Source organism: Hyla sarda, chromosome 3 (genome assembly GCF_029499605.1).
Source record: "Hyla sarda isolate aHylSar1 chromosome 3, aHylSar1.hap1, whole genome shotgun sequence".
Lineage (NCBI taxonomy): Eukaryota > Metazoa > Chordata > Amphibia > Anura > Hylidae > Hyla > Hyla sarda.
The window spans coordinates 404998526-405024181 of record NC_079191.1 but is presented as its reverse complement, the minus strand read 5'-3'; the positions used below and the strand labels follow the sequence as shown (position 1 = coordinate 405024181).

The following is a 25656-nucleotide window of genomic DNA, read 5'->3' as shown; positions in this document are numbered from 1 at the left end:
AAAACTAGCTGTGGGTTGCAGGGCTGTGCAGTTGCCCATGCAGTGGACAGTATTTATTAACTGTGCCTTTGTTAAAAAGGTGCAACATTTTTGCGCAAACTGTACAAAAGAAACGCAAATGTAGACCATGAACAACTTGGCTTAAAAAACACAGACCACAGTGAAAAGACTTTCAAGCATGGGGAACCAGTTATATAGAAAGGAGTGTTGTTTGAAAAACAGCAATACCTTATTATGAAGAGCAATATATTTGGACAGATTAGTACATACAATTTGGACTTGCCAGATAACCTCGTATTGTCATGCTGTATTAGATTTCCCATTTGCCAACAGCCGGAGACACCACTGCTGTCATATTTTCTAACAACCAGCTAGAGAGAGTAGTCATGCATTTGGGTTGCTCCGTGAGCCAAATCGCCTTAAATTGCCACACACACCTAATAATAAACTGGAGAGCGCAAAGTGAGGGCCCCAAATATGAGACCAGGGAGCGGTGACAATCCTAGTCACAATGGCCACGGGGGAGACAGCTCGGTAACAGATAAGCTGCGTTTTAGTCTGAAGGTTGGTGCATGTGCCTTTAACCTCTTGGGGACGAAGGGCGTACAGGTACGCCCTTGCTCTCTGGTACTTAAGGACTAAGGGCGTGCCTGTATGCATGTGGGAATTTCAGTCCCCGCCACGCAAATGCGCCAGTAGGCATCCCGTGCAAATGCCTGGGGGGGGTCCTGACAATGACCACCCCACCATGTCATCGATCGAATTCAGATCGGCGACTTGGCGCTATTCTGGGCTGATCGGGTCTCTGATAACCCGATAGCCCGGAAAATAGGGATGATCGGCGCTGTCCGAGACTGCCCTGATCACCCTAGAGGATAGGAGCGAGGTGGCAGGGTGCCACCTCCTCCTATCCCCTGCGTTTGGTCGATCGGCGGACTGATCGGCAAATCGCAGGACGAGGGGGGGGGGCAACGTTTATTTCCCCCGCTCTGCCCTCCCCTGCGGGGGCCGTTACCTGGGGACCGGTGGCAGTCACGCGGGGAACGGCGGCAGGCAAGTGGTGCTGCGGTGTCAGATGCTGCAGTGAAGATCGCCTTGATCTTCACTGCAGCTTCTAGGAGTTTCAAAACTACAACTCTCAGCATGCCCAGACAGCCTTTGGCTGTCTGGATATGCTGGGAGTTGTAATTTGCAACATCTGGAGGGCCACAGTTTGGAGACCACTATACTGGTTGGGGAAACCTTGTATTTTTCCTAACTCAGTGTTTCCCAACATGTGTGCCTCCTGCTGTTGCCAAACTAGAACTCCCAGCATGCACTGACTGACCATGCATGCTGGGAGTTGTAGTTTTGCAACAGCTGGAGACACACTGGTTGGGGAAACACTGAGTTAGGAAACGTACAGTTGTGCGGAAACACTGTTACAGTCTGTTACCTAACTCAGTGTTTTCCAATCCCAACCAGTGTGCCTCCAGCTGTTGCATAACTATAACTCCCAGCATGCACGGTCTGTCAGTGCATGCTGGGAGTTGTAGTCTTGCCCCTCCCCCACGTGAATGTACAGGGTACATTCACACGGGCAGGGGTTTACAGCAAGTTTCCCGCTTCAAGTTTGAGATGCGGCAATTTTCCGCTGCAGCTGGAAACACACTGTAAACTTCCGCCCATGTGAATGTACCCTTAAAACACCACACCACACTACACTAACATTAAAGTGAAACACTACATATACACTACACCCTTAGTGTCCGTCCCCCCCAATAAAAATGTCTTGTATGTCAGTTTTTCCAAAACGGAGCCTCCAGCTGTTACAAAATAACAACTCCCAGTATTGCCGGATAGCCATTGACTGTCCAGGCATGTTAGGAGTTTTGCAAAAGCTGGAGGCATACTCAGGAGAAATTGCGCTACAAATTTTTGGTGGCCTCCTTTTACCACTTATGAAAATTTTAAAGTTGGGGTCTAGACCAGCATGTTAGTGACATTTTTTATTTTATTTTTTACACCAACATGCTGGTGTTGCCCCATACTTTTCATTTTTATGAGAGGTAAATGGGGGGGGAATAAAGATCCTCAAAATTTGTAACACACTTTCTCCCAAGTACGGAAATACCCCATATGTGGATGTAAAATGCTCTGCTGGCGCACAACAAGGCTTAGGAGTAAAAGAGCGGCTTGTACATTTGAGGCCTAAATTGGTGATTTGCACAGGGGTGGCTGCTGGTTACAGCGGTTCTGACATAAACGCAAAAAAAATACACACCCACATGTGACCCCATTTCAAAAACTACACCCCTCACAGAACATAACAAGGGGTACAGTGAGCATTTACACCCCACAGGTGTCTGCCAGTTTTTTGGAACAGTGGTCTGTGAAAATTAAGAATGTAATTTTTGGACAGCCCACTGTTGCAAAGATCTGTCAAAGCCAGTGGGGTGTAAATGCTCACTGCACCCCTAGTTAAGTTAGTTGAGGGGTGTAGTTTCCCAAATAGTATGCCATGTGGGGTGTTTTTCACTGTTCTGGCACAAGGGGGCTTCCTAAATGAGACATGCCCCCCAAAAACCATGTCGCTCCTTCCCTTCTGAGCCCTCTAATGCTCCCGCAGATCACTTTACATACACATGAGGAATTTCCTTACTTGAGAGAAAAGGGGTTTCAAATTTTGGGGGACATTTTCACCTATTACCCATTGTGAAAATAAAAAATTTGGGGTAAAATTAGCATTTTAGTAAAAAAAATAAATTCATTTTCCCTTCCAACTTCTCAAACACCTGTGGGGTGTTAAGGCTCACTGTAACCCCTTGTTATGTTCCTTGAGGGGTGTAGTTTCCAAAATAGTATGCCATGTGGGGTGTTTTTTGCTGTTCTGGCACCATGGGGGCTTCCTAAATGCGACATGCCCCCCAAAAACAATTTCAGCAAAATTTGCGCTTTAAAATCCCATTGTCGCTCCTTCCCTTCTGAGCCCTCTAGTGCACCCACAGAACAATTTACATCCACATATGAGGTATTTCCTTACTCAAGAAAAGTTGTTACAAATTTTGTGGGGCTTTTTCTCCTTTTACCCCTTGTAAAAATTTAAAATATGGGTCTACAAGAACATGTTAGTGTAATAAAAAAAAATGCAGATTTTGATTTTTTTTCTCCTCCACTTTGCTGCTATTGTGAAACTTTGTTGTGAAACACCTAAAGGGTTAAACTTTCTGAATGTCATATTTAATACTTTTGAGGGGTGTCGTTTCTATAATGGGGTCATTTATGAGGTATTTCTCACAGAAAGACCCCTCAAATCCACTTCAAACTGAACTGGTCCCTAAAAATTCTGATTTTGAAATTTTCGTGAAAATTCCTGTTATACTTTGAAGCCCTTTTGATGTCTTCAAAAAGTAAAAACATGTCAACTTTACTTTATGTTGGCATCATAGACACATTGTATTTGTGAATCAATATATAATTTATTTGGAATATCAATTTTCCTTACAAGCAGAGTTTCAAAGATAGAAAAAATGCAAAATGTTCATGAAATTTGGGGATTTTTCACCAAAAAAAGGATGCAAATAATGACGAAAATTTACTAACATAAAGTAGAATGTCATGAAAAAACAATCTCTGAATCAGAATGAAAAGTAAAAGCATCCCAGAGTTATTAATGCTTAAACTGACAGTGGTCAGATGTACAAAAAATCCTCTGGTCTTTAGGGTCTAAATGGGCTCGGTCCCCAAGGGGTTAACAGACGCACCAGCTCTTAGTCCAACTTGGGGCACGCAAATTCTGTTGCGCTCACCAGGTTAAGTTATTGATAAATTTTGGCGATAAAGCACTTGGAGCAACCAAAATCTCTACGTCTTTGGGGAAGAAAAAAAACACCAGTAGTTGTCTCCAGCTGTTGCCAGACTATTTAGTACTCTCTGTATGACAATTTTTTTTTATTAAAGGGCCGTCGGTACCCATGTAATGTCTGGCATTGGTTTTTGTAGCTATTATTTTATGTACTTCCAATTCGGTGGCCCACCTCTGTTAGTGAGACGAATTTACATTTGCACAATATTAGTCTATGGGCCTTTTTAATAAATTTGCTTCACAACAGCAAAAAACGGCACAAAAGAAGAATCACACAAAAAATTATAGCACAACAAAACAATGATAAATCTCCTCCTTTGTGTGCTGTGTTCAGGTGTCCTGTACATTGAAATGAAAGCGCATGTTTGCATGCAGGAGCGCTCAGTAGGCTTAAGAATTGGGTTATTCAAAGATTAGAACCTTTGGACAGGTGATAAGTATTTGATGGGAGCCCCTGTGGTCAGACCCCAACGCATGTCTCCCAAGAGAACAAAACAGTTCTATTAAAGTGGTAAAGAGTAGTAAAGCAGAGCTTTGTGGTATTACAACTTGGCTCTGTTCACTTCAGTAGAACTGAGTTGCAATACCACCCACAACCTGAGGACAGGTGTGTGGTGCTGTTCGATTCCTAGATATCCTGTTTAAGTAGCTATGTGACATCCAATGATAGAAGTTTTTAACTGTAAGAAAACCCTCTTCATGATCAAAGGGGTTGTCCAGAAATAGAATCTTCCAGTACTTATTAGCTGCTGAATCTTACAGAGGAAATTTTCTTTTTGGAACACAGAACTCTCTGCTGACATCACGAGCACAGTGCTCTCTGCTGACATCACGAGCACAGTGCTTTCTGCTGACATCTGTCCATTTTAGGAACTGTCCAGAGCAGCTTATGTTTGCTATGGGAATTTTCTCCTACTCTGGACAGTTCCTAAAATGGACAGAGATGTCAGCAGAGAGCATTGTGCTCATGATGTCAGCAGAGAGCTCTGTGTTCCAAAAAGAAACTAATTTCCTCTGTAGTATTCAGCAGCTAATAAGTACTGGATTTTTTTTATAGAAGTAATTTACAAATCAGTTTAACTTTCTGGCACCAGTTGATTTTAAAACATTTTTTTTCCCAGTGGATTACCCCTTTAGGGTACGTTCCCACACTCCGTATTTGCTGCTGCGTATTTTATTTTCCCTGTTGAAGTCAATGGGTAGGAAAATACGCAGCACCAAATACGCAGCAAAATACGCCGTGTGGGAAAGTACCCTTAATACCACTTACATCCTGAGGACAAGAGTGGTGCTGTTTCTAGAAGAAATCTGCTCTGTTTTTCTAATCCTGGTTAACACCTTTTTAAAAAACAAAGTGGGACAAAACTTATCCTGTTGAACCCTTTAAAATCTATTTCCTAGGTCTGCTCTCATGTCAAGGAACTTTGTGTCAGATTTTTAAAATTTCATGAATGAATTTTTATTTTATCACTATTTTTATTTGATCTTTTCCTAATTTTTCTCTGCAGGCTAAATACTGATCATGGGGGCATTTTTGGACAAACCTAAAACTGAGAAACACAACGCTCATGGAGCTGGAAATGGTTTGCAATATGGACTCAGCAGCATGCAGGGCTGGCGTGTTGAAATGGAAGATGCCCACACAGCTGTGGTGGGTATCCCTCATGGTCTGGAAGACTGGTCCTTTTTCGCTGTTTATGATGGCCACGCAGGATCTCGCGTTGCAAATTATTGCTCGTCGCACTTGTTGGAGCATATAACAGATAATGAAGACTTCAGGGCGACTGAAATGCCAGGCTCCACTGTGGAACCTTCTGTAGAAAACGTAAAAAGTGGCATTCGAACTGGATTTTTAAAAATTGATGAATATATGCGCAACTTTGCTGATCTGAGGAATGGCATGGACCGAAGCGGCTCTACCGCTGTGGCAGTCCTTATTTCACCGAGCCACATGTATTTCATCAACTGTGGGGATTCTAGGTCTGTATTGTATAGGGGTGGACAAGTTTGCTTTTCCACACAGGATCACAAACCTTGCAATCCAAGGGAGAAGGAAAGGATTCAAAATGCTGGAGGAAGCGTCATGATCCAGCGCGTCAATGGTTCATTAGCGGTTTCTCGTGCCCTCGGGGACTATGACTACAAATGCGTTGATGGCAAAGGCCCTACTGAGCAGCTTGTGTCTCCTGAGCCTGAGGTGTATGAGATTGTACGAGCAGAAGATGATGAATTTATCATACTAGCTTGTGATGGCATTTGGGATGTCATGAGCAATGAAGAGCTTTGTGATTTTGTCAAGTATAAGCTTCAGCTAACGGATGATCTTGAGAAAGTGTGCAATTCTGTAGTGGACACCTGTTTACATAAGGTAAGTGAATGGAACGTGTCTTGTGAAAGATTTGTACAACTCAAATATCTTAATCTGCACAAATCACGATTAGTCCTAAACACTTGTAAGTGTGCCTGCTTTAACCCCTTAACGACCCCGGGCGTAAATGTACGTGCTGGTGCAGCGGTACTTCGCGCACCAGGATGTACATTTTAGTCCTGTATATGACCACGAGCGTCGGAGTGATAGTCATGTGTGGCAGGTCCCGGCTGCTGCTAGCGCGCGGATGTCTGCCATTAACCCCTCAGATGCCGTGATCAATTCAGATCGGCATGGCCGCAGGCCTCAGATCAGCTAACATGGCGGACGGAGGTCTCCTCACCTGCCTCCGCCACCTTCCCGGCTTCTGCTCTGGTCAGAGATCGAGCAGACCAGAGCAGAAGATCGCTGATAACGCTGATCAGTGCCATGTCCTATGCATAGCACTGACCAGTATTAGTAATCAACTGATTGCTATAAATAGTCCCCTATATGGACTATTAAAGTGTGTTAAAAAATAAAAAAAAGTGAAATCCCCCTCCCCCAATAAAAATGTAAAATGTCCTTTTCCCATTTAACACCAAAAAAAGTAAAACACAAAATAATTAACAATCATATTTGGTATCGCCGCATGCATAAATGTCCGAACTATTAAAATAGAATGTTAATGATCCCATACGGTGAACGTAAAAAAAGTCAAATTTCAGCTTTTTTGTCATTTTATTAAAAAAAAATTGGTATCAAATTTTTACGTTTTAAGTACACAAATGTGGTATCAAAGTAGATCAGGGTGCAAAAAGATGAGCCCTCATACCTCCTCTGAAAAATTGAAAAAGTTATAGGTCATCAAAATATAGGGATTTTAGATGTACTAATTCGGCTAAAAAGTTTGTGATTTTTAATTTTTTTGCCAACAATAAATTGTAATCATGGGTATCACTTTAATCGTAGAATAAAGAACACATGTCATGTTTACTGTGAATTGTACGGCGTGAAAACAAAACCTACCAAAATTTGCTAAATTGCGTTTTTTATTTTATTTCCCAACAGTGTTTTTGGTTTAATGAGTGATGTCATTACAAAGGACATCTGGTCACGCAAAAAACAAGCCCTCATATGGGTCTGTGGATGATAATATAAGAGTTAAGATTTTTAGAAGGTGAGGAGGAAAAACGAAAATGCTAAAATAAAATTGGCCTGGTCCTTAAGGGGTACCTATGTAAAAAAAAAAAAGTATATTCACCTTCAAAATGTCTGTAGAATTCTGATGGAAATTCTGACGTAATTTATTACCAATTGATTTGAATGGAATTAAGCTGAAATTCCGCAGTGGGCATTCTGTTAAAATAGAACAGTCATATATTTTGCAGAATTCATGGGGCTTAATCAATGGGGCTTACATTTTAGCAGAATTCTGTGTTTAGATAACACAGAATTCTGCCAAAATTGCGGAAATTCTACCGTGTGAACATACCCTAATGCTTTAGTACGAAAGTGGTGCTCAAACCAATCCTTTGGTTTTCATCAATTAAACCAATTAAACATGTTTCATGCTGCCTGAGCAATAGGCAGAGTGAATCTGGGAGAGGTTGTTCAGACTGCTGGGAATCAGTTTAAAGGAAAACTGTCAGCTTGCTGTCCCCACACTAACCAGCGGTACTGGCTGATAGTGAGGGGGACGCTGATCAGTTGGATGCCTACCGTGCCCGGATCAGCCATGCCGTTCTGCCGAGATCTTCGTTTTCCTTTATATGCTAATGAAGTGCTAACTGGCACAGGGGAGGTAACTGACACTCTGGCGCCGCCCAGCTCATCAATATTCCTCCCCGGGGGGAGAAGAGGGAGGGGAGGAATATTGATGAGCTGGGCGGCGCTGTGTTCCGGCAGCGGTGACATCAGAGTGCCATTTACCTCCCCTGTGCTAGTAAGCACTTAATTTGCAGAAAAAGCGAAGATATCGGCAGAACGGCGCGGCAGATCCGGGCACAGTAAGCATCAAACTGATCAGCGTCCCCCGCACTATTAACCAGTACCACTGGTTAGTCTGGGGGGAGCAAGCTGACAGTTTGTCTTTTAAAGACCAAATTAGGAATGAAGCTTCTGTCCAATCTGGACTCTCCATATTAGGTGTCTACAGCTCCAATGCAGACCAATGTGCCTCAGTGGTTAGACTACAAACACGGTCATCGGACTGCATTCTGCTATCTGCAGCTTAGCAAGAGTAAAGGTCAGATGCAGGGTGTGTCTGTGACCTGTAACCATGGAGACACATTGTCCATACATAGTCTGAATAAACTAAAAATATATTAATTTGTGTATACACATCCTGTTTTTTTTTTTTTTTTTTTTTTTTTTTTATTGGATAGATTAGTGCAATGTAATTGACATTGCCTAACCTAAGGTTTTATTGCTTGGGGTTAGGCTGCAGAGATCCTCCTTTATTCACGAATGATATTCTTCTCTGATCATCCAAGCAAAGCTAATGCAGGGGTGTGGAAATTTTATAAAAAACTACTTGTCCACAGGACTAAAACGGAGCAAAATCTACTTGACAATCCACTTGTCCGGACCAATTTTCGCTTTTACACTCAAATTTTTTCCTCCTTGCCCTATAATAGCCATAACTACCTACTATAATGATACCTTTTTAATTTTTCAATAACATATTCTCTGAACCAAAAAAGATAATTTAGCAAGTTTGGTTTTCTTTTCTACGCCATTTACCTTGTGGTTGAGATAACATGTTATTTTGATACTTTAGACCAGCCTGACTACAGCAATACCAGATTTGTAGTTTGTCATGCTTTACTAATTTAAAAAAATTCAGAACTTTTTCGCATACCAGGCTGTATGAGAGCTAATTTTTGCGCCATAATCTGCTTTTTGTATTTGTACCATTTTGGTATTGATCTGACTTTAGCGTTTTTTTCCTTTTTTTTTTTTCTGGGATATTATAAAAATTGCAATTGTGTGTGTGTGTGTGTGTGTGTGTATAATATATATATATATATATTATGTGTGTGTATATGTATATACCGTATTTATCGGCGTATAACACGCACTTTTTAGGCTAAAATTTTTAGCCTAAAGTCTGTGTGCGTGTTATACGCCGATACACCCCCAGGAAAGGCAGGGGGAGAGAGGCCGTCGCTGCCCGCTTCTCTCCCCCTGCCTTTCCTGGGGTCTAGAGCGCTGCTGTCGGCCCTTCTCACCCCCTGGTTATCGGCGCCGCTGCCCGTTATGTCCCCCTGACTATCGGTGCCGGCGCCGATAGCCAGGGGGAGAGAAGCAGCGCCGACAGCCAGGGGGAGAGAAGGGGCAGCGGCACCCATTGCCGGCGCCGCTGCCCCGTTGCCTCCCCCATCCCCGGTGGCATAATTACCGGAGTCTGGTCCGCGCTGCTGCAGGCCTCCAGCGTGCGTCCCCGGCATCGTTGCTATGCGCTGAACAGCGCGGCGCATGACGTCAGTCGCCGCGCCATGCATAGCAATGACGCTGGGGACGCACGACGGAGGCCTGCAGCAGCGCGGACCCGACTAAGGTAATTATGCCACCGGGGATGGGGGGGGGGGAGGCAACGGGGCAGCGGCGCCGGCAATGGGTGCCGCTGCCCCTTCTCTCCCCACTGGCTGTCGGCGCCGCTTCTCTCCCCCTGGCTATCGGCGCCGGCACCGATAGTCAGGGGGACAGAACGGGCAGCGGCGCCGATAACCAGGGGGTGAGAAGGGCCGACAGCAGCGCTCTAGACCCCAGGAAAGGCAGGATCAATTGAGTTCTATTGAACTCCTTTTGATTTGTGTGCTCTGCGCTCCATTGATAGAGCCTGGCTGGACTAAGCTCTATCAATGACAGAGCCACGGACAACAGGGAAGCAGAGGTAAGCCTTCTGGCTACCTCTATAGTGGATTTCCACCCCCCGACTAGCCCACCAAGGAGCATTAACATGTCCCTTTCGACGTTGCTGTCAACTTTGACGGTGGCGATCTAAAGGTTAAAAAGCCAGACGCAGATCGCCGCCTGCTGGCTATTAGCGTCGGCCCCCGGCTACTGAGAACAGCCGGGGGCTGCAGAGTTTAGAGCGGGCAAGAGCCGGGAGCCGCTCCATACAGACTGCTGAGTGCCACCGTGCTTGTCAGGTCTGGTCTTGCTTGCCCGAAGCCGGGCTAAGGGCTGTAAAAATTCACCTGCCCGGCGCCTGGAACTGAATGTTCCGGGCGTTGGGCGATAAGAATTCCACATCCCTGTAATGGGCCACATCTGTCAGCCAGACCCACACCGATCAAAGATTGAGATTTTATTGTGAAATTTGACGTAGATGTCCATGAACAATGTATGATAATTGGTAAACCATTGGAGGACTATTGTTTGCACCAGTTTTTCTGATATTAGAAATAACCAGAGTGCTATTGTGCTTATGGTTGTCAAGGTTTTTGGGCTTTATGTAAATTAGATGTCCGTCAACCTATTTTTTTTTTCTCTGAGTTTGACGACCACCATTTTGATGGGGTGCAACTGGCAACAGCGGGTGTCGATGGACTCAATGGGGTCCCTCAGGCGCTGCTGTTTTTCAGTGGGAGAAAGCCGGCGGAAGCTGTGAATTTTTTTTTTTTTCCTCACGCTATTTTCCCTGGTGGCCCTGATGGCCGTCGAACTACAGTGTGAAAAGGGCCTTAGTCAGGCCTTTCGTCATTGTACTTTTCTCAGTTCCTGGTCATCAGTTTGAATTTGGTTTATTTTGGGATTTGTCTACATTAAGTATTTACATGGTATATGCTGATAACGTGGTACTAGATATCCGCATTGCTGTTGGCAAAAGACTTCTGGCATCTGCTTGCAGAATCTATTGATAGCACATATATATTTTTGATCCCTGCTGTTCAGTGCATATTACAACCGTTTTGGGGGGGTCCATGTTTGCAGGCAGAAGAGAGAGCAGTGTACAGGTTGCTGATGGACTGCAATAGACCAACTTAGGTTTTTTTTGTATTGTGGTAGTTGCCCCTTTCCTATACCCAATAAGGCAGGGGCTTTAGTGAAATTTTTAGCATTTTTATGCATGGAAAAGGGATCTAGTGACCGGTTCTCCTTAATATACCATTATGCATTTTAAAAAAAATTATTCCCCCCCCCTGTTTAAATTCAGTGCATATATCATATACACATGATGTATAACCCCAATATTTGCAGATGTATAGGTCACAACTTGTTTACTTTAGTTGGAACCTTTTATTGATACTGTAGCACATGCAGAGTCTACATGAGCCTACACACACACACACACACACACACACACACACACACACACACACACACACACACACACGCACCACGTTCAGCCGTCTGGAGCTTTTCCCAGCCTATTAACTATACTGCAAATGTAGTGTAAATAGGACAATACAAAGTAAGGAGCACCTGACCGAATCGGTTCACACAGCATCTTTACATTGTTAAACACTGGAACAGACATAACTGTGCCAAAAGGGATTTCCATGATCAAATCTTGTGGTGTTTTGTTACCTGCAGCATGCCCAATAGATGAGGCTAGGTTATCAGTGTGTTAATGCAGTCCATTCTAGGTATACGTCAGCATCCTGTCAAAAAAAGGGATGTTGACTCATAATATGCTCTGCAGTGGGCTCATACATTTAAAGGGCTGCAACAAATTTACAGCTTTTTAACCTGTTGCACCATATCGTGCTACTTCTTACAAATGCTCTCGAGCCAGTTTTGTTTGCCAGGTCAGGCTGGCGCAGATGTGTGACAAACTGAGGGCTGTGCAGTTTTTTTAACACACAAATTCATGACCACTGCAGAAAAAGTTAGATTTTGACATACCTACACAAGTCGGGGGGGGGGGGGGGGGGGAAGTAACTGACAATTTTACATAAAAATACATATAGTCTACTTACAAGAGACAAAGAGGGGCTTTTATCAAGTGAACTTGGTTTTTGTTCACTTTAGAGTAAAAAAAGTTGCAAAAAAAGCGGCGTCTGTGCGCCAAATTTATCAAATGGCGTACGGATATTTATAAATGCCCACTGAACTGCAGAACAGTGGCGGTCTGTGCCACAGTTGTATTAAGTCGTATGGACCTTAAAAGAATACTGTAGTTTAATATAACTTATTATACTTTATCATACTTATTATGAGTCCGACCAATGACACCCCCCGCGATAAGGGGGCTTGTCTGTCCCCAGCATGATGCGGCAGCCACTTCCTGCTGTTATGGCCCTGTACAAAAGATCGCGGGGGGGGGGGGGGGGGGGGGTTGGACCCCCTGCGATCTATAACTTATCCCCTATCCTTCAGGTAGGGGATAAGTTATATTAAACTATAATATTCCTTTAATACAATCGTAGCATGGAGTGAAATAGGGCAGGGTTGAATTGCCCTGTGATTTCGTCATCTGGTCGTGCAAATGTCGCAGGAAAAGTTGTACGGGACCAGCCTGCGACTTTTCCTGTGACAAATTTTGATAAAATTTAGACAATCTAAATTGTTTAATAAATTCCCCTCAAAGTGAATGGGCCTCATGCAATATGTCGTACATGTTGATATATTTTTGGAGGGATGCTAATGCATACCGAGATCACACTAAATTACCCCAAGATCAACCCAGCCTTAGTCTTATAAGCTCAGCTACCACTCCATACATTTTGAGTAACATGGCTTAACATGGAGGTTCCTCAAAATGTTGTGTCGTTTTGCGAACTCTACTTAATGCGATCAGCTGGTCTGTGTGCTACATGTATGTGGATGAGGCTCATGAATTTGCTTAATAGCATTGTTTTCTGCAGGTTTAAGATGTCTTCTCTTGTCTCCCCTCCCTCATAGGGAAGTCGTGATAACATGAGCATTGTGCTTGTTTGTTTCCCAAACGCGCCTAAAGTTTCTGAGGAAGCTATCAAGAGAGAAGCGGAGCTGGATAAATACTTAGAATCGAGGATTGAAGGTACAACCTTTTTTATTTTCTCTCATTGATTCCATGGCCAAATGCAACAGTCTCCGGCCTTTGACTCTTCAGGTGTTGCAAAACTACAACTCCCAGCAAGCGGGACAGCCTACCACTGTCTGGGCATACTGTCGTTGTAGTTTTGCAGCAGTTGGCGAGTGCTGGTTTGATGTAAATTCCTAAAAATTTTTAGGAGTTAAATCATGTGTGTTTTACGTACATAGTTACCGCATGAGTCTCAATTTAAATGTTGCTCACTCGAATTCGTTCTCCTCTCTATCCCTCTCCAATGTTGCTCCTCTGTACTTTAATGTCTGTATGCTTCCGACTTGCGCCATAAGTCACAGGAGAACGATTGGACCGAATAGCTCTCTGCTCTACCTTTTTATATAGAGTATTGCTGAGCAGTAGCCACCCTCTTCCATGCTGTCCATGTGACGTAGTAGGACATTGGTGTCTGGATCTTAAGCTGTTGCAAAACTACAACGGCTGTCCGGTCATGCTGCGTGTTGTAGTTTTGCAGTACCTAAGGGTGCGTTCACACGGCGTAAATGAAGAGTAATTCATGCCGAAAAATTTATGGGCGGAAAAAAGAATTTTATTTCCGTGCTAAATTTGCGCGGAATTGCGCGCGGACATGGGGGAGAAAGTGAAGGGTTTTTCAGCCATTTCCGCGCGAAAACTGTCAGGCGGAATTATTTTTTTTTTTTTTTTTACCATTGACTTCAATTGATTTCTGCTAGCGGATTCCGCTTGAAGAAGGAACATGTTCGTTCTTCAAGCAGAACGAAATTCAGTGTCGAAATTCTGCTAGCAGAATTTCTGCAGTGTGAACAGGACAGCAGCAAAAACATTAAAGTCAATGGGCAGAGGAGATGTGCATTAATTTAGAGCGGAGAATTCAAGAGGAATTACTCGAGTAAATTCCTCTTGAATTATTCCGTGTGAACGCACCCTGAAGGTTCACAAGTTTGGAGGCCACTGTAATAGGCCATATGGACAGGGGTTGGCCTAATGTTAGTCGGTATGTGGCCAGGAAATGGGATGCTGGGTTAGTACACATCTGCAATTCGCCTCCTTACAATGCAATGTTATCTAAAATAAAAATGTTTTTTTTTTTTTTCTCCTAGAAATCATGACAACTGCTGGGGAGGAAGGAATGCCAGATCTCACTCATGTCGTGCACATTTTATCTGCAGAGAACATCCCACATTTACCACCTGGAGGTGGTTTAGCTGGAAAGTGAGTGTGTATGTTTTCTTGTATTGGTTGTACTATACTTCACCTGCTAAAGGGGTTTCCCAGGAAATTGTTTATTGTGCATTAAAAAAATCAAACACAAAAAGCATACTTACCTCTCCTAGTCCCACAGCTGTCAGATCTATTGCTCCCGCTGCACTCCTGTTTTATGGTTATGTAATGCATTGGGAGGCAGTAAACAACATAATGGGGGAAGATTTATCAAAATCTGTCCAGATGAAAAGTTGCTAAGTTGCCCATAGCAACCAATCAGATCGCTTCTTTCATTTTCCAGAGGCCTTGTTAAAAGGGAAAGAGGCGATCTGATTGGTTGCTATGGGCAACTCAGCAACTTTTCCTCTGGACAGGTTTAGATAAATTCTACCCCCAATATATTTTCTTGAAAAACACCTTTTAATGTCTACATCAGCATTTCCCAACCATGGTACCTGCAGCTGTAGCTAAACTACAACTCCCAGCACACCAGAACAGCCAATGACGCTCCAGGTATGCTGGAATTGTAGTTTTGCAACAGCTGAAGGTATCCTGGTTGGAAAACACTAGCTTAGTGTCATGAGTTACTTTACTAGTTTGTAAAATTGGAATTGGCACGAATGTAACAAAAAAGCAAAGTCCATATCTACTTTTCAATTCTGGTTTCTTGACTTTTTTCTGAATTTGATTTTAAAGTATAAGGCTCTGTTTCCACACAGACTTTCTGCAGTTTGTGAGACAGTCAGAAGTGGACCCAGTAGGAAAAGGGGAGGGTGTAAAAAGTCCTTTTTTATATTTTCTATTCCTTTAAAATACACTTCTGGCTTTAGCTAAAACTGCAAATGCTAGAAAAAACCTGTGAGAAAACCTAGCCGGTAGACACGGCGTAAATGTATGCCCTGGAGTGTTACAGGACTATGAAGTGAGTGCAGGAGCTCAGCTTGCTTCTAAGTGGCGAGTGACTTCTACTATCTGTAGCTGGACACTTCCTGCTAATGGTGAGGAGCAGTGTCATTAACCCTTTAGAGGCTGCAATCAATGCTAATAAATGACAATCAGGGAGCTCATTGGACCCCTGCTTGTGAAATTGGCCCCCCTTACCTGCTGTCTGCTGCTTTGATGCTCTGATAATGCAAGCTGACATAGCAAGGCTGTATCAGCAGAGCTCCAATCTCATGGTTTAATGCTATGCAATAGCATTGAGCAGAGAATGCAATCTAATTCCCCTATTGTGACTTGGAAGTGTAAAATATAAAAGCTTTTTATATATATATACTGCCAGCACTGCTGTATATCTAGCCTAGTAGCGTGCACCTGTAGGCCATGTCCATATAATAGTTTGGTATCAACTAAAGTGCTGGCTGACTTATTCTTTGTCTATATATATATATATATATATATATATATATATCTCTCTATCTCTCTATCCTAATAAAAATAATCACTCCTCTCATTTTTACAAAAAGTTAAATAAAAATGAGCATATTTAGTATCATTGCATGCAAATTTGTTAGAACTCTTAAAATATAAGTTTACAAAGCTGCGTGGTACACGGTTAAAAAAATGTTTGGTCACAACATATATCAGGAAAAAATAAACTTAGTTACATATAAGCAAAAGTGGCACAGAGAAATACAGATTACAAAGAAAATTAGCCCTTATACAGCCCTGTATAGGGGTAAAAAAAAGTGGGGCAGAAGAGGACCATTTTAAAGGGGTACTCTACCCCTAGACATCTTATCCCCTATCCAAAGGATAGGAGATAAGATGTCCAATTGTGGGGGTCCCGCCGCTGGGGATCCCCGCATTCTACCATGCGGCACCCACCTGTAACAGCTTCCAGAACCGCTCGAGGCTCTCAGGCTAATACCATCCCGACCACGGGGACGTAAGATCGTGATGTCACGACTCCGCCCCTGTGTGATGTCACACCTGCCCCCTCAATGCAAGTCTATGGGATGGGGCGTGACAGCTGGCAGGATGGTTTGAGCCTTAGGGCCTCCAGCGGTGCCGGAAGCCGTTACAGGTGGGTGCCGCATGGTAGAATGTGGGGGTCCCCAGCGGCGGGACCCCCGCGATCAGACATCTTATCCCCTATTCTTTGATGTCTAGGGGTGAAGTACCCCTTTAAGCATAGTAATTTTGTTTAAAAAAAATTCTTTAACATCGTACAATAATAGAATCATCTTAATTGCATTGACCCACAGAATAAAGATACCATGTTGTTTTTACTATAAATTATCCTCTTTCTAATGTCTTCATGAGGCTACTCTAGTGGAAAATTACTTTATTTTTAACTGGTGCCAGAAAGTTAGATTTGTAAATTACTTCTATAAAAAAAAAAAAAAAAAAAAAAAAAAGCGTAATCCTTCCAGTCCTTATCAGCTTCTGTATACTACAGAGGATGTTGAGTTGTTCTTTTCTGTCTGACCACAGTGCTCTCTGCTGACACCTCTGTCCATGTCAGGAACTGTCTAGAGCAGGAGAGATTTGCTATGGGGATTTGCTCCTACTCTGGACAGTTCCTGACATGGACAGAGGTGTCAGCAGAGAGCACTGTGGTCAGACTGGAAAGAACTTCACAACTTCTTCTGGAGCATACAGCAGCTAAGTGCTGGAAGAATTCAAATTTTCATAATAGAAGTCATTTACAAATTTGTTTAACTTTATGGAGCCAGTTGATAGGAAAACATTTTTTTTCCACCTGAGTACCACTTGTTAAGACTTCACACACCCTTGGATTGAAAATTGTTTTTATAATAAGAATGTGGAGATGTAGCACAGGCTAACTCTAGAACAGAATTTGTACCCCATTTATTGCCCATTTTCCACCCAATTTTTCTAATTTAATTTTTTTTTTTTTTAAATAGACGCAGTGTTATTGAAGATGTTTATAATAGGTTGAATCCACATAGAGAGAACGATGGGGTAAGTTTTACAAATCCACCTTCAACTTAAGTGCAATTACATGATGGGCTCACCAGTGCATGTTGAGATTTGTATAATGGTAAGATAGTATTTCCCAACCATTGTGCCTCCAGCTGTTGAAAAACAACTCCTTGCATGCCCGAATAACCTTTTGGCTGCCAGGGCATGCTGGGAGTTGTAGTTTTGCAACAGATGGAGGCACACTGGTTGGGAAACGCTGCAATAAGCGCTTGATAACTCTGGCAAAATTCATATGAAATCGATGTGGTTTTGCACAAAAAGTGGCAAATTGAATGCCATACTGAAAAAAAAAAAAAAAATTTGGAAAATTCAGTGCAGATTTTAACCATGTGAGAAAGCCCTAAGAATAAAAAGATTAGAAATTACAAGCGGCAAAACCACCAGTGAGCAGAATCAGACATGCTGATACTTATACACAGTGTAACAGGATGCTGCCTCAGTCTAACAGTACTTTGGAGTCGCACCCGTCTTGACGTTTCTTCTTATTGGACCTTGATGGCATTTCGTAGAGATGCCAACAACATCTAAGCTGCGTTAACCCGCCTGTAAGGGCTCTACATGCACTGACCATGGCACATGCCATGTAATGTCAGCTATATTGGTAGTTCCCCGTTATTTGTGAAGTGTCACTCTAGATGTTTGCATTCTCTCTCAGACACAAATGGATTATTATATGGGTATAAGTTATGTTTTATGAATGTGCTTGAGTGTAACTTGTAACCTTTGGTTGCATGATGTTGAAGAGCTATTTCAATCTTATGTAGTGATGCCAGTTTGCCAGTTTATACCATCACTTCATGATCATTGGTGGTAGGACCTCTGCGACCCCCACTCAACTTGCTATGCAGGAAAGGTCAGAGTCGGCTGTAGACTTCTTGAGGCCTTAGGAGAAACTCTATCATGAGGCCCCCGCCCCCCCCATCCAGTGAATGTAAAAGAATGGCAGTGAATACAGTGTATGCATCAATGCTAATCTGGGGAGCTCGCAGGAGTTTGTTAGGGTTTAAAAACAAAATACCACCACACCAGGATGAAATATTACTACTGCAGTGATGAATGCAATCCTAATGTTATGTAAAAAAAACAGTATACGAAGACCAATATATCCATTATACAAGGGGCAAATAATTACACCACACCATGAGCCATAAATAAATGAATAAAACCACTATACACAGACCAGTATCACCTATCACACCACTATACAAGGGAAAAATAATTGCATCACAAAATGACTACACATTACCACCATATAGTGACTGGATAACACTACTGTAATAGCAGCCTCTTTTAGTGACCTCCTTTAGATAGTACAGCAGTCCCCTTAGTTACCCCCTTAACACCTTAAGGACGCAGAGCATACAGGTACGCCCTGACATCCTGGTACTTGACTCAGGGCGTACCTGTACGCCCTGAGTCCCGTTACGAGGGTTTAAAGCGTTCGGCATTAACCCTTTAGACGCTGCGATTTATCTCGGCGTCTAAAGTGAAAGTAAAACTATCCCGACAGACTACTTCGGGACTACTGCACCCGAATCGTGATGTCCCGATCAGCTTGCTGGACAATAGGAGAGTCCTCATCTGTCTCCCTGCCGTCCGATCAGCGATCTACTCCTCCAAGCCTGAAAAAGTGGTTAAAAAAAACTGTGTGAATTAGCGCCCCCCCCCCCCCCCATAAAAGTTTGAATCACTCCCGTTTTCCTATTTTTTTTTAAATAAAATAATGTAATATAGAAGAAAAAATCGTGGTACCGCCACGTGCGTAAATGTTTTGAACTATTAAAATATAAGGTTAGCAAAACCGCACGGGCGATGGGGTACACGTAAAAAAAAAGTCCAAAATTGTGCATTTTTGGTCACTGCATAGACCGTAAAAATAATAATAAAAAGCAATCAAAAAGTCCAATCAAAACAAAAATGGTACCGATAAAAACTACAGACCACAGTGCAAAAATTAGCCCTCATATAGCCCCGTACGCAGAAAAATAAGTTATAGGGATCAGAAGATGACCATTTTCAACATACAAATTTTGGTGCATGTAGTTATAAAAAAAAATAAAAATACAATTTGTAAAATAAATTAAAACCTACATAAATTGGATATTCCTGTAACCATGTGGGCCTACAGAATAATGTGTCATTTTTTTTTTTTACCGAAAAGTGCACTGTGTAGAAACGGAATCCTTAAATTAGCAAAATGGCTTTTTCTTTTTATTTTATTTTTTTTGTTTCGCCACAGATTGTTATAAGATAAGTAATATAATTACAATTGATGACGCATAAAACAAGCCCTTATATTGGTCTGTAGGTGCAAAATTGAACGCATTATGTTTTGTAGAAGGTGAGGAGGAAAAAACGAAAGTGCAAAAATAAAGAGAATTGTTTTGAGTCACTAAGGGGTTAAGGTATCTAAGGTAGTAATAGCAGTCCCCTTAGTGTGCATCCCTTTAGGGAATAATAGCATTCCCTTTTAGTGACCCCCTTTAGGTAATAAAGCAGTCTCCTTAATGACTTCCCCTTTTAGGTAATATTGGCAGTCCCTTAAGTGACCCCCCTTTAAGTAGTAATAGCTGTCCCCTTAGTGATCCCCTTTTAGGTAATATTAGCAGACCCTTAAGTGACTCTCCTTTAGGTAGTAGAGGTAGACCCCTTTAGGAAACTTTAATGGAAGCCCCCATTGTCAGAAAGCAATAAATAATAATAAAACTCATCAGGCTCCATCATAGTGTCCTCTATTCTGCTCTTATCTCCTCCCTTGTCTGTCCTCCGGCGCATGATGAGGTCACTCAGACTCAAGTGCAGCGGAAGATGCGCTCAGGCCTTTTGTGGTTTGCCTGCATATCGTGGGCGGCCACAAGAGGAATTGACAGGGTGGGGAGCCAATGTCCCTTCGTTCTGTCAATCAGCCGAGCGTCACAGTTTACTATAGGCGAGTCTGTAAGACGCGCTTATAGTTACACAAGTCCCGCATCCGGCATTGCAGAGTGCAATGTACGCATTGCCACTCACTTAGGGGGCAAGTTAGGCGGCCGCCTAACTTGCCTAATGGGAGAGCCACCTCTGGATACTGTAGAGAATGAATTAGCGCTGTGGTTCCTTCATTATTGGGATTGGTGGGGACCAAGAGCTTGAAGAGGTTGGACCCCAACTGATCATAATGTGGCGGTACATTTTAGCAATATGCCATCACTTTAGGAAATTGAATTTTAGGATGTATTCACACACAGAATCCCGCACATGTTTTATGCTGCAGGTTTCAGTGTAAACTACATGACTGAACACAGCATCAAATATGCGAAGGATACTGTATCTGTAAAATGCACCCTTACAGTGCATCTGTCACTTGATCTGCAGTGGTTAACATTGTAGTAGGGTTTAACGAAATGTCAGTCATACCTTTTTTTTCCATGGTTTTAGTCTTGGATCAAGTGGCAGATACATTTAAGTAGTCTGACAGAATTGATTTAGGCTTGTATGTATTCATAATATTGTAGAGTTACTTTTTTTTATTTTTGTTTTTTGTTTTACGTACTGACTGGGGTCTTGAATCTAAAATAAGGACCCCACTGGAACAGAGGAAAATGCAGCGCATGGGAAGTTGGTGGAAGCTCTCAGGGAGCTGAGAATTAATCATAGGGGAAATTACCGTCAACTCCTGGAGGAAATGCTGTGTAGTTACAGGCTAGGTAAAATGCAGGGCGAAGAGTCATCTGCCGGATCCACAGAATCTCCTGCTCCCGACAGTGCGGCCAGCAACACAGTAACTGGAAGCCACACTCAGATGGAATAATGTGTGCATTGCATGATCTCCCTCCCCCCCCCCCCCCCCAAATCACAAAGTAACTATGTACAAGTGAACGATATGGGGATTTTAATATACCTCCCTCCCCTCAGGATGCCATCCAGTCCCTGGCTTATAGTTTTTTGTTTTCTTAGGCTGGCTGTTTTTAATAGGCTTTTCATTGGCCGACTTCAGATACACAAGACTTTACTGCTGTAGTGGCATTACTGATGTGATGGGCCTTACCCATCTCCTGTAGTACCTGTCCATCGCATCTAATTTTAACAAAAAAAAGAAAAAAAACACCCCCTCCCACATTTCTATTAAGGCAGATGTGAATGTTGCTTTTTTAGTTTTTAAGTTGCCGATCCTTTAGACGCTGCTACTCTGCTGCTGTTTAGGTGGGGAGGAAAAAGTGATTGGAATTTGTTTAGGCTTTTTATTTACTGTCATGTACCTTTCTAGTGTCTGTAACTTTAAGCAGTCTTTATTTATTTGGAGACTATGTGCTGACTTATTACTGTCCATAATGGCATATGTCCTATTTTGGTAGGTGGAGATTGTTTGATTTATGTTAAGAGTTAATCCAACCTGTTGGTATGAATGTATTTTTTAATCTTTTACTTGTAGATTGCTTTGTTATACTAACTGCATTCAATAAAATAAATGCTCCAGTGGTTTAAAGTCGGACAGTTTCTTTATTTTTATCTATCAAACAGCCCAGAACTGTGTACAGATAATACATTCTATTACCTTAGATCAGTGTTTCCCAACCAGGGTACTTCCAGTTGTTGCAAAACTTCAGCTCTGAGCATGCTGGGAGTTGTAGTTTTGCAACAGCTGAAGGCACACTGGTTGGGAAGTACTGCCTTAGATCAGAGTTGGTGAGATTCGGTTGGGGTCCTGGCAGTGAGACCATCAGCAAATAGGAATTAATGGCATCGTCTAGTAATATTCTGTCACCTTGTGTGGTTGAAAGCGCACCCCCTTTAAAGGGGTACTCCAGTGGAAAACAAGTATTTTGAAATGAACTGATGCCAAAAAAGTTATACAAACTTTTAAATTACTTATGTTTAAAAATCTTAATCCTTCTAGTATTTATCAGCTGCTGTATGCTCCAGAGGAAGTTGTGCAGTTCTTTCTAGTCTGACCACAGTGCTCTCTGCTGACACCTCTGTTAGTGTCGGGAACTGTCCAGAGAAGGAGCAAATCCCTATAGAAAACCTCTGATGCTGTAGAGACTGTTCCTCACACACAGAGGTGTCAGCAGAGAGCATGATGGTCAGCTGCTGTATGCTTCAGTGGGAGCTGTGAAGTACTTTCCAGTCTAAGTACCGGAAGGGTTAAGATGGTTATATTAAAGGGATTTATAAATATCATGCTAGAAGATGATGGCAGCACTCACCAGGTAGGTTGCAGGAATTCTTTTTTTATTATAAAGTGCAGACACAAGGCATCATAGTGCGGCCGGACACGGACGCCAAACAAACGTTCACAGGTGACAGCTGTTGCGCGTGCTCCACGCACGCGCAACAGCTGTCACCTGTGAACGTTTGGCGTCCGGCTGCACTAAGAGGTCTTGTGTCTGCACTTTGCAGGAATTCTTCTTTTATTATAAAGTGCAGACACAAGACATCTTAGTGCGGCCAGACACTGACGCCAGACAAACATTCACAGGTGACAACTGTTGCGCGCGCGTGAGCGCAACAGCTGTCATCTGTGAACGTTTGTTTGCCGGCCGCACTAAGATGCCTTGTGTCTGCACTTTATAATAAAAGAAGAATTACTGCAGACACAAGGCATCTTAGTGCGGCCGGCAAACAAACGTTCACAGATGACAGCTGTTGCGCGTGCTCCACACGCGCGCAACAGCTGTCACCTGTGAATGTTTGTTTGGCGTCCGTGTCCGGCCACACTAAGATGCCTTGTGTCTGCACTTTATAATAAAAGAAGAATTCCTGCAACCTACCTGGTGAGTGCTGCCATCTTCTTCTTCTAGCACGAATTTTATCAGCCATCTTTCTGGTCTGGTATAGCACCCCGCTATGGTTGCTCCTGGCAAATTCTGAACAGGAACTGTTTTGTTGGTCTTGTGCATGCAAATTATCTTGCAGGTGTTTGCGTCTGTGTCCTATTGGCTCGGTGCCGATCACTTTATCTTTTTTTAGCACTGATTTATAAATGTTTAACTTTATGGCACCAGTTGATTTGAAAATATTGTTCCCACCTGAGTACCCGTTTAATCCAAGTAGTAGGTAACGTTACTATGTAGGGAATGCTATCAGACGAGAAGGTAACTTCTAGGTTCAGTGCAAACAGCAGCAAAATGAGTCACTATTGTGTTTTTGTGTTTTCTTTCTTTTCCTGTAGGGTGCTGGCGATCTAGAAGACCCATGGTAGACTTTCAAAACTCCTTAAAATGTTTTTGGTCTGGAATAAAGGGGGAAAAACTTAAATTATCACGGTTCTCTTCAAAACCAACGAAGAGATTCTGGTGGATCGTCAGCTATGTAATAATAAAAAATAAAAATAAAAAATGGGCAAAATGAGAGATGATTAGTATTTTGCACCATTTATCGGTTTGTTTTATAACATTGTCACACTTTAGCAGTATTTTTTTGCCAGCCTCAGGATTTCTGGCCATGTTTCAGCAACATTACTCGTTTAACACTTTAAAAAAAAAAAAAAAAAAAAACTGGAGGGCCCTGCAGTGCGTTTTTTGTCACCGGGCACCCTTTGGTGCTAAAGAGCTTAGGAGGAAATACGATGCCTCGTGCAGTTTATTAGATGTATCGGGGTGCATGCTGTTTTACTTCAAAAGGTGCAGCACTTCCAGACTAAACTCCACAAGCATGTAAAACACTTAATTGTATGAGACATTACTTGTGTGTTTTTTTTTTTTTTTGTTTTTTTTTTGTAGATCTTGGTATTTGAAGAGGATTTAAGCCCAGCTGCCACAGATTTCCTAAAAATATTGCAATTTCTATAAATTTTCTATAAATCTATTTTCCCAAAAAAAAATTTAAAAAAATTATTAATTATGTTAGTTGCTGTGGCAAAATAAGTCCTTTTACTTTTGGTACTTTCACAGCAACTGGAAAGCCACAAGCTGACTTCTATTCTGGAACATACCACTCAAAGCAAGGATAGCCCCCCCCTCCACGCTTTTCAGGGTGTTCTTTCCCTTTTCAATTACTGGTGCAGGCATTACATTTTTTTATTTTTTTTTTTTCTTTTAAGCTAAAAACTTTTGCCACCTTTTTTGTAATGAGTTTTTTTTTTTTTTTTTTTTTTTTGTTCAAGTGGATTACTATGTTTTCAGATTTCATCATAAAATGGTAGCACTGTGTAACGTGGGTATAACTTTTTATTAGTTTCTTTTCTTTTCTAATTTTCAGAGCTCAACTTACCAATTTGAAATTACTATATATAAATATACTATGAAATTAATCTATTTTAAATCTTAGCAGATAATACAGAGATATTTTCATGAATTCCATGATTTTTTTTTCTTCTAAGCAATGGGCATGGTACACAAGTGGCTGTTGTTAGGTACTTGAAAATTGTCTAATTCTATTTTTGAAATACCCTTGATTTTGTGTATTTTTTTTTTTTTCTCTAAGTTGTGCATGTCAGAAATACTGTTTAATGCTGAACGTGGAGTAAGAAAGTATTTATCAAAAAATGTAAAGGCTCTCTGAAAAAAAACAAGGAATGTATAAATTCATTTACATGCTGTAGATGGCTTTTATTTTTTTTTTCCTTTTATATTTCCCCCCAGCAAGAATGTAGTTAAATGTTTTTTTTTTTTTGTTTTTTTTTGTTTTTTGCTGATGACGTTATTTTCTCATGTGAAAGGAAACTCCTGGTATATTCCTGTTATCTTGCTGAAATCTCAAAATATATTTACATACTGGTACACATAGATCAGCTATGCCAACTACTACTATAATTTCCTGTCTTTATTCCTGTGTGTTTTATCGTTTTAGGATTACTGCTACCATATTTTATTTATTCACTAGATTTTAGGTCTGTAAGTTAAGTGTTCATGATAATACAGAGTCCTACTTGTCCATTGGCTGGGATTTTCAGGTTATTTTATTTTTCTATTTTATTCTTCCCTCTTCTTTCCCTTCCGTTTTTTTTTTTTTTTTTTTTGGGGGGGGGGATGCAAAATGGCTTGATCCGTGTCCACTCTGGTCCAAACCTATAACTTCCCAGTACCATTATTGTGATGTTTCATACAATACAGTGAACATAACCAACTTGTTACCTTCAATAAAGGATTGGTAAAATGGTGTGGCCTGCCTTTTTCTTTCTGTTAAATGTGATTTACTTATTGGTATCCAATTAGACCTCCAGATATTGCAAAGCTACTACTCCCGGCATGCACAGACAGCCATGCTGGGAATTGTAGTTCTGCAACTAGAATCTAGTTTATTAGTTTTGACACCCCTTTTTAACACCACAAAGAGGAGAGTATATTTATAGAAGAAAAACTTCCACAAGAGGACAGTTTTATATTAGAG

The 25656-nt window shown here is 41.9% G+C and overlaps 1 protein-coding gene across 4 annotated transcripts in view; it reads left to right on the top strand.

The window, feature by feature from the left end:
- Positions 1 to 25299, top strand: part of PPM1B (protein phosphatase, Mg2+/Mn2+ dependent 1B) — a 54186-nt gene extending 28887 nt beyond the window's left edge. For 2 of the 4 annotated variants that reach the window (XM_056568128.1, XM_056568129.1), the window contains exons 3-7: positions 5353 to 6212; positions 13047 to 13164; positions 14295 to 14406; positions 17268 to 17325; positions 20906 to 21814. In XM_056568128.1, coding sequence (XP_056424103.1) covers positions 5367 to 6212; positions 13047 to 13164; positions 14295 to 14406; positions 17268 to 17325; positions 20906 to 21136 — 1365 coding nt within the window. In that variant the 5' untranslated portion in view covers positions 5353 to 5366 and the 3' untranslated portion in view covers positions 21137 to 21814. Of the gene's footprint in view, positions 1 to 5352; positions 6213 to 13046; positions 13165 to 14294; positions 14407 to 17267; positions 17326 to 20880; positions 21815 to 23497 lie in introns of those variants that run through there. The other 2 variants (XM_056568130.1, XM_056568131.1) reach the window with 2 other exon arrangements.
- The last annotated feature ends 357 nt before the right edge of the window (positions 25300 to 25656 follow it).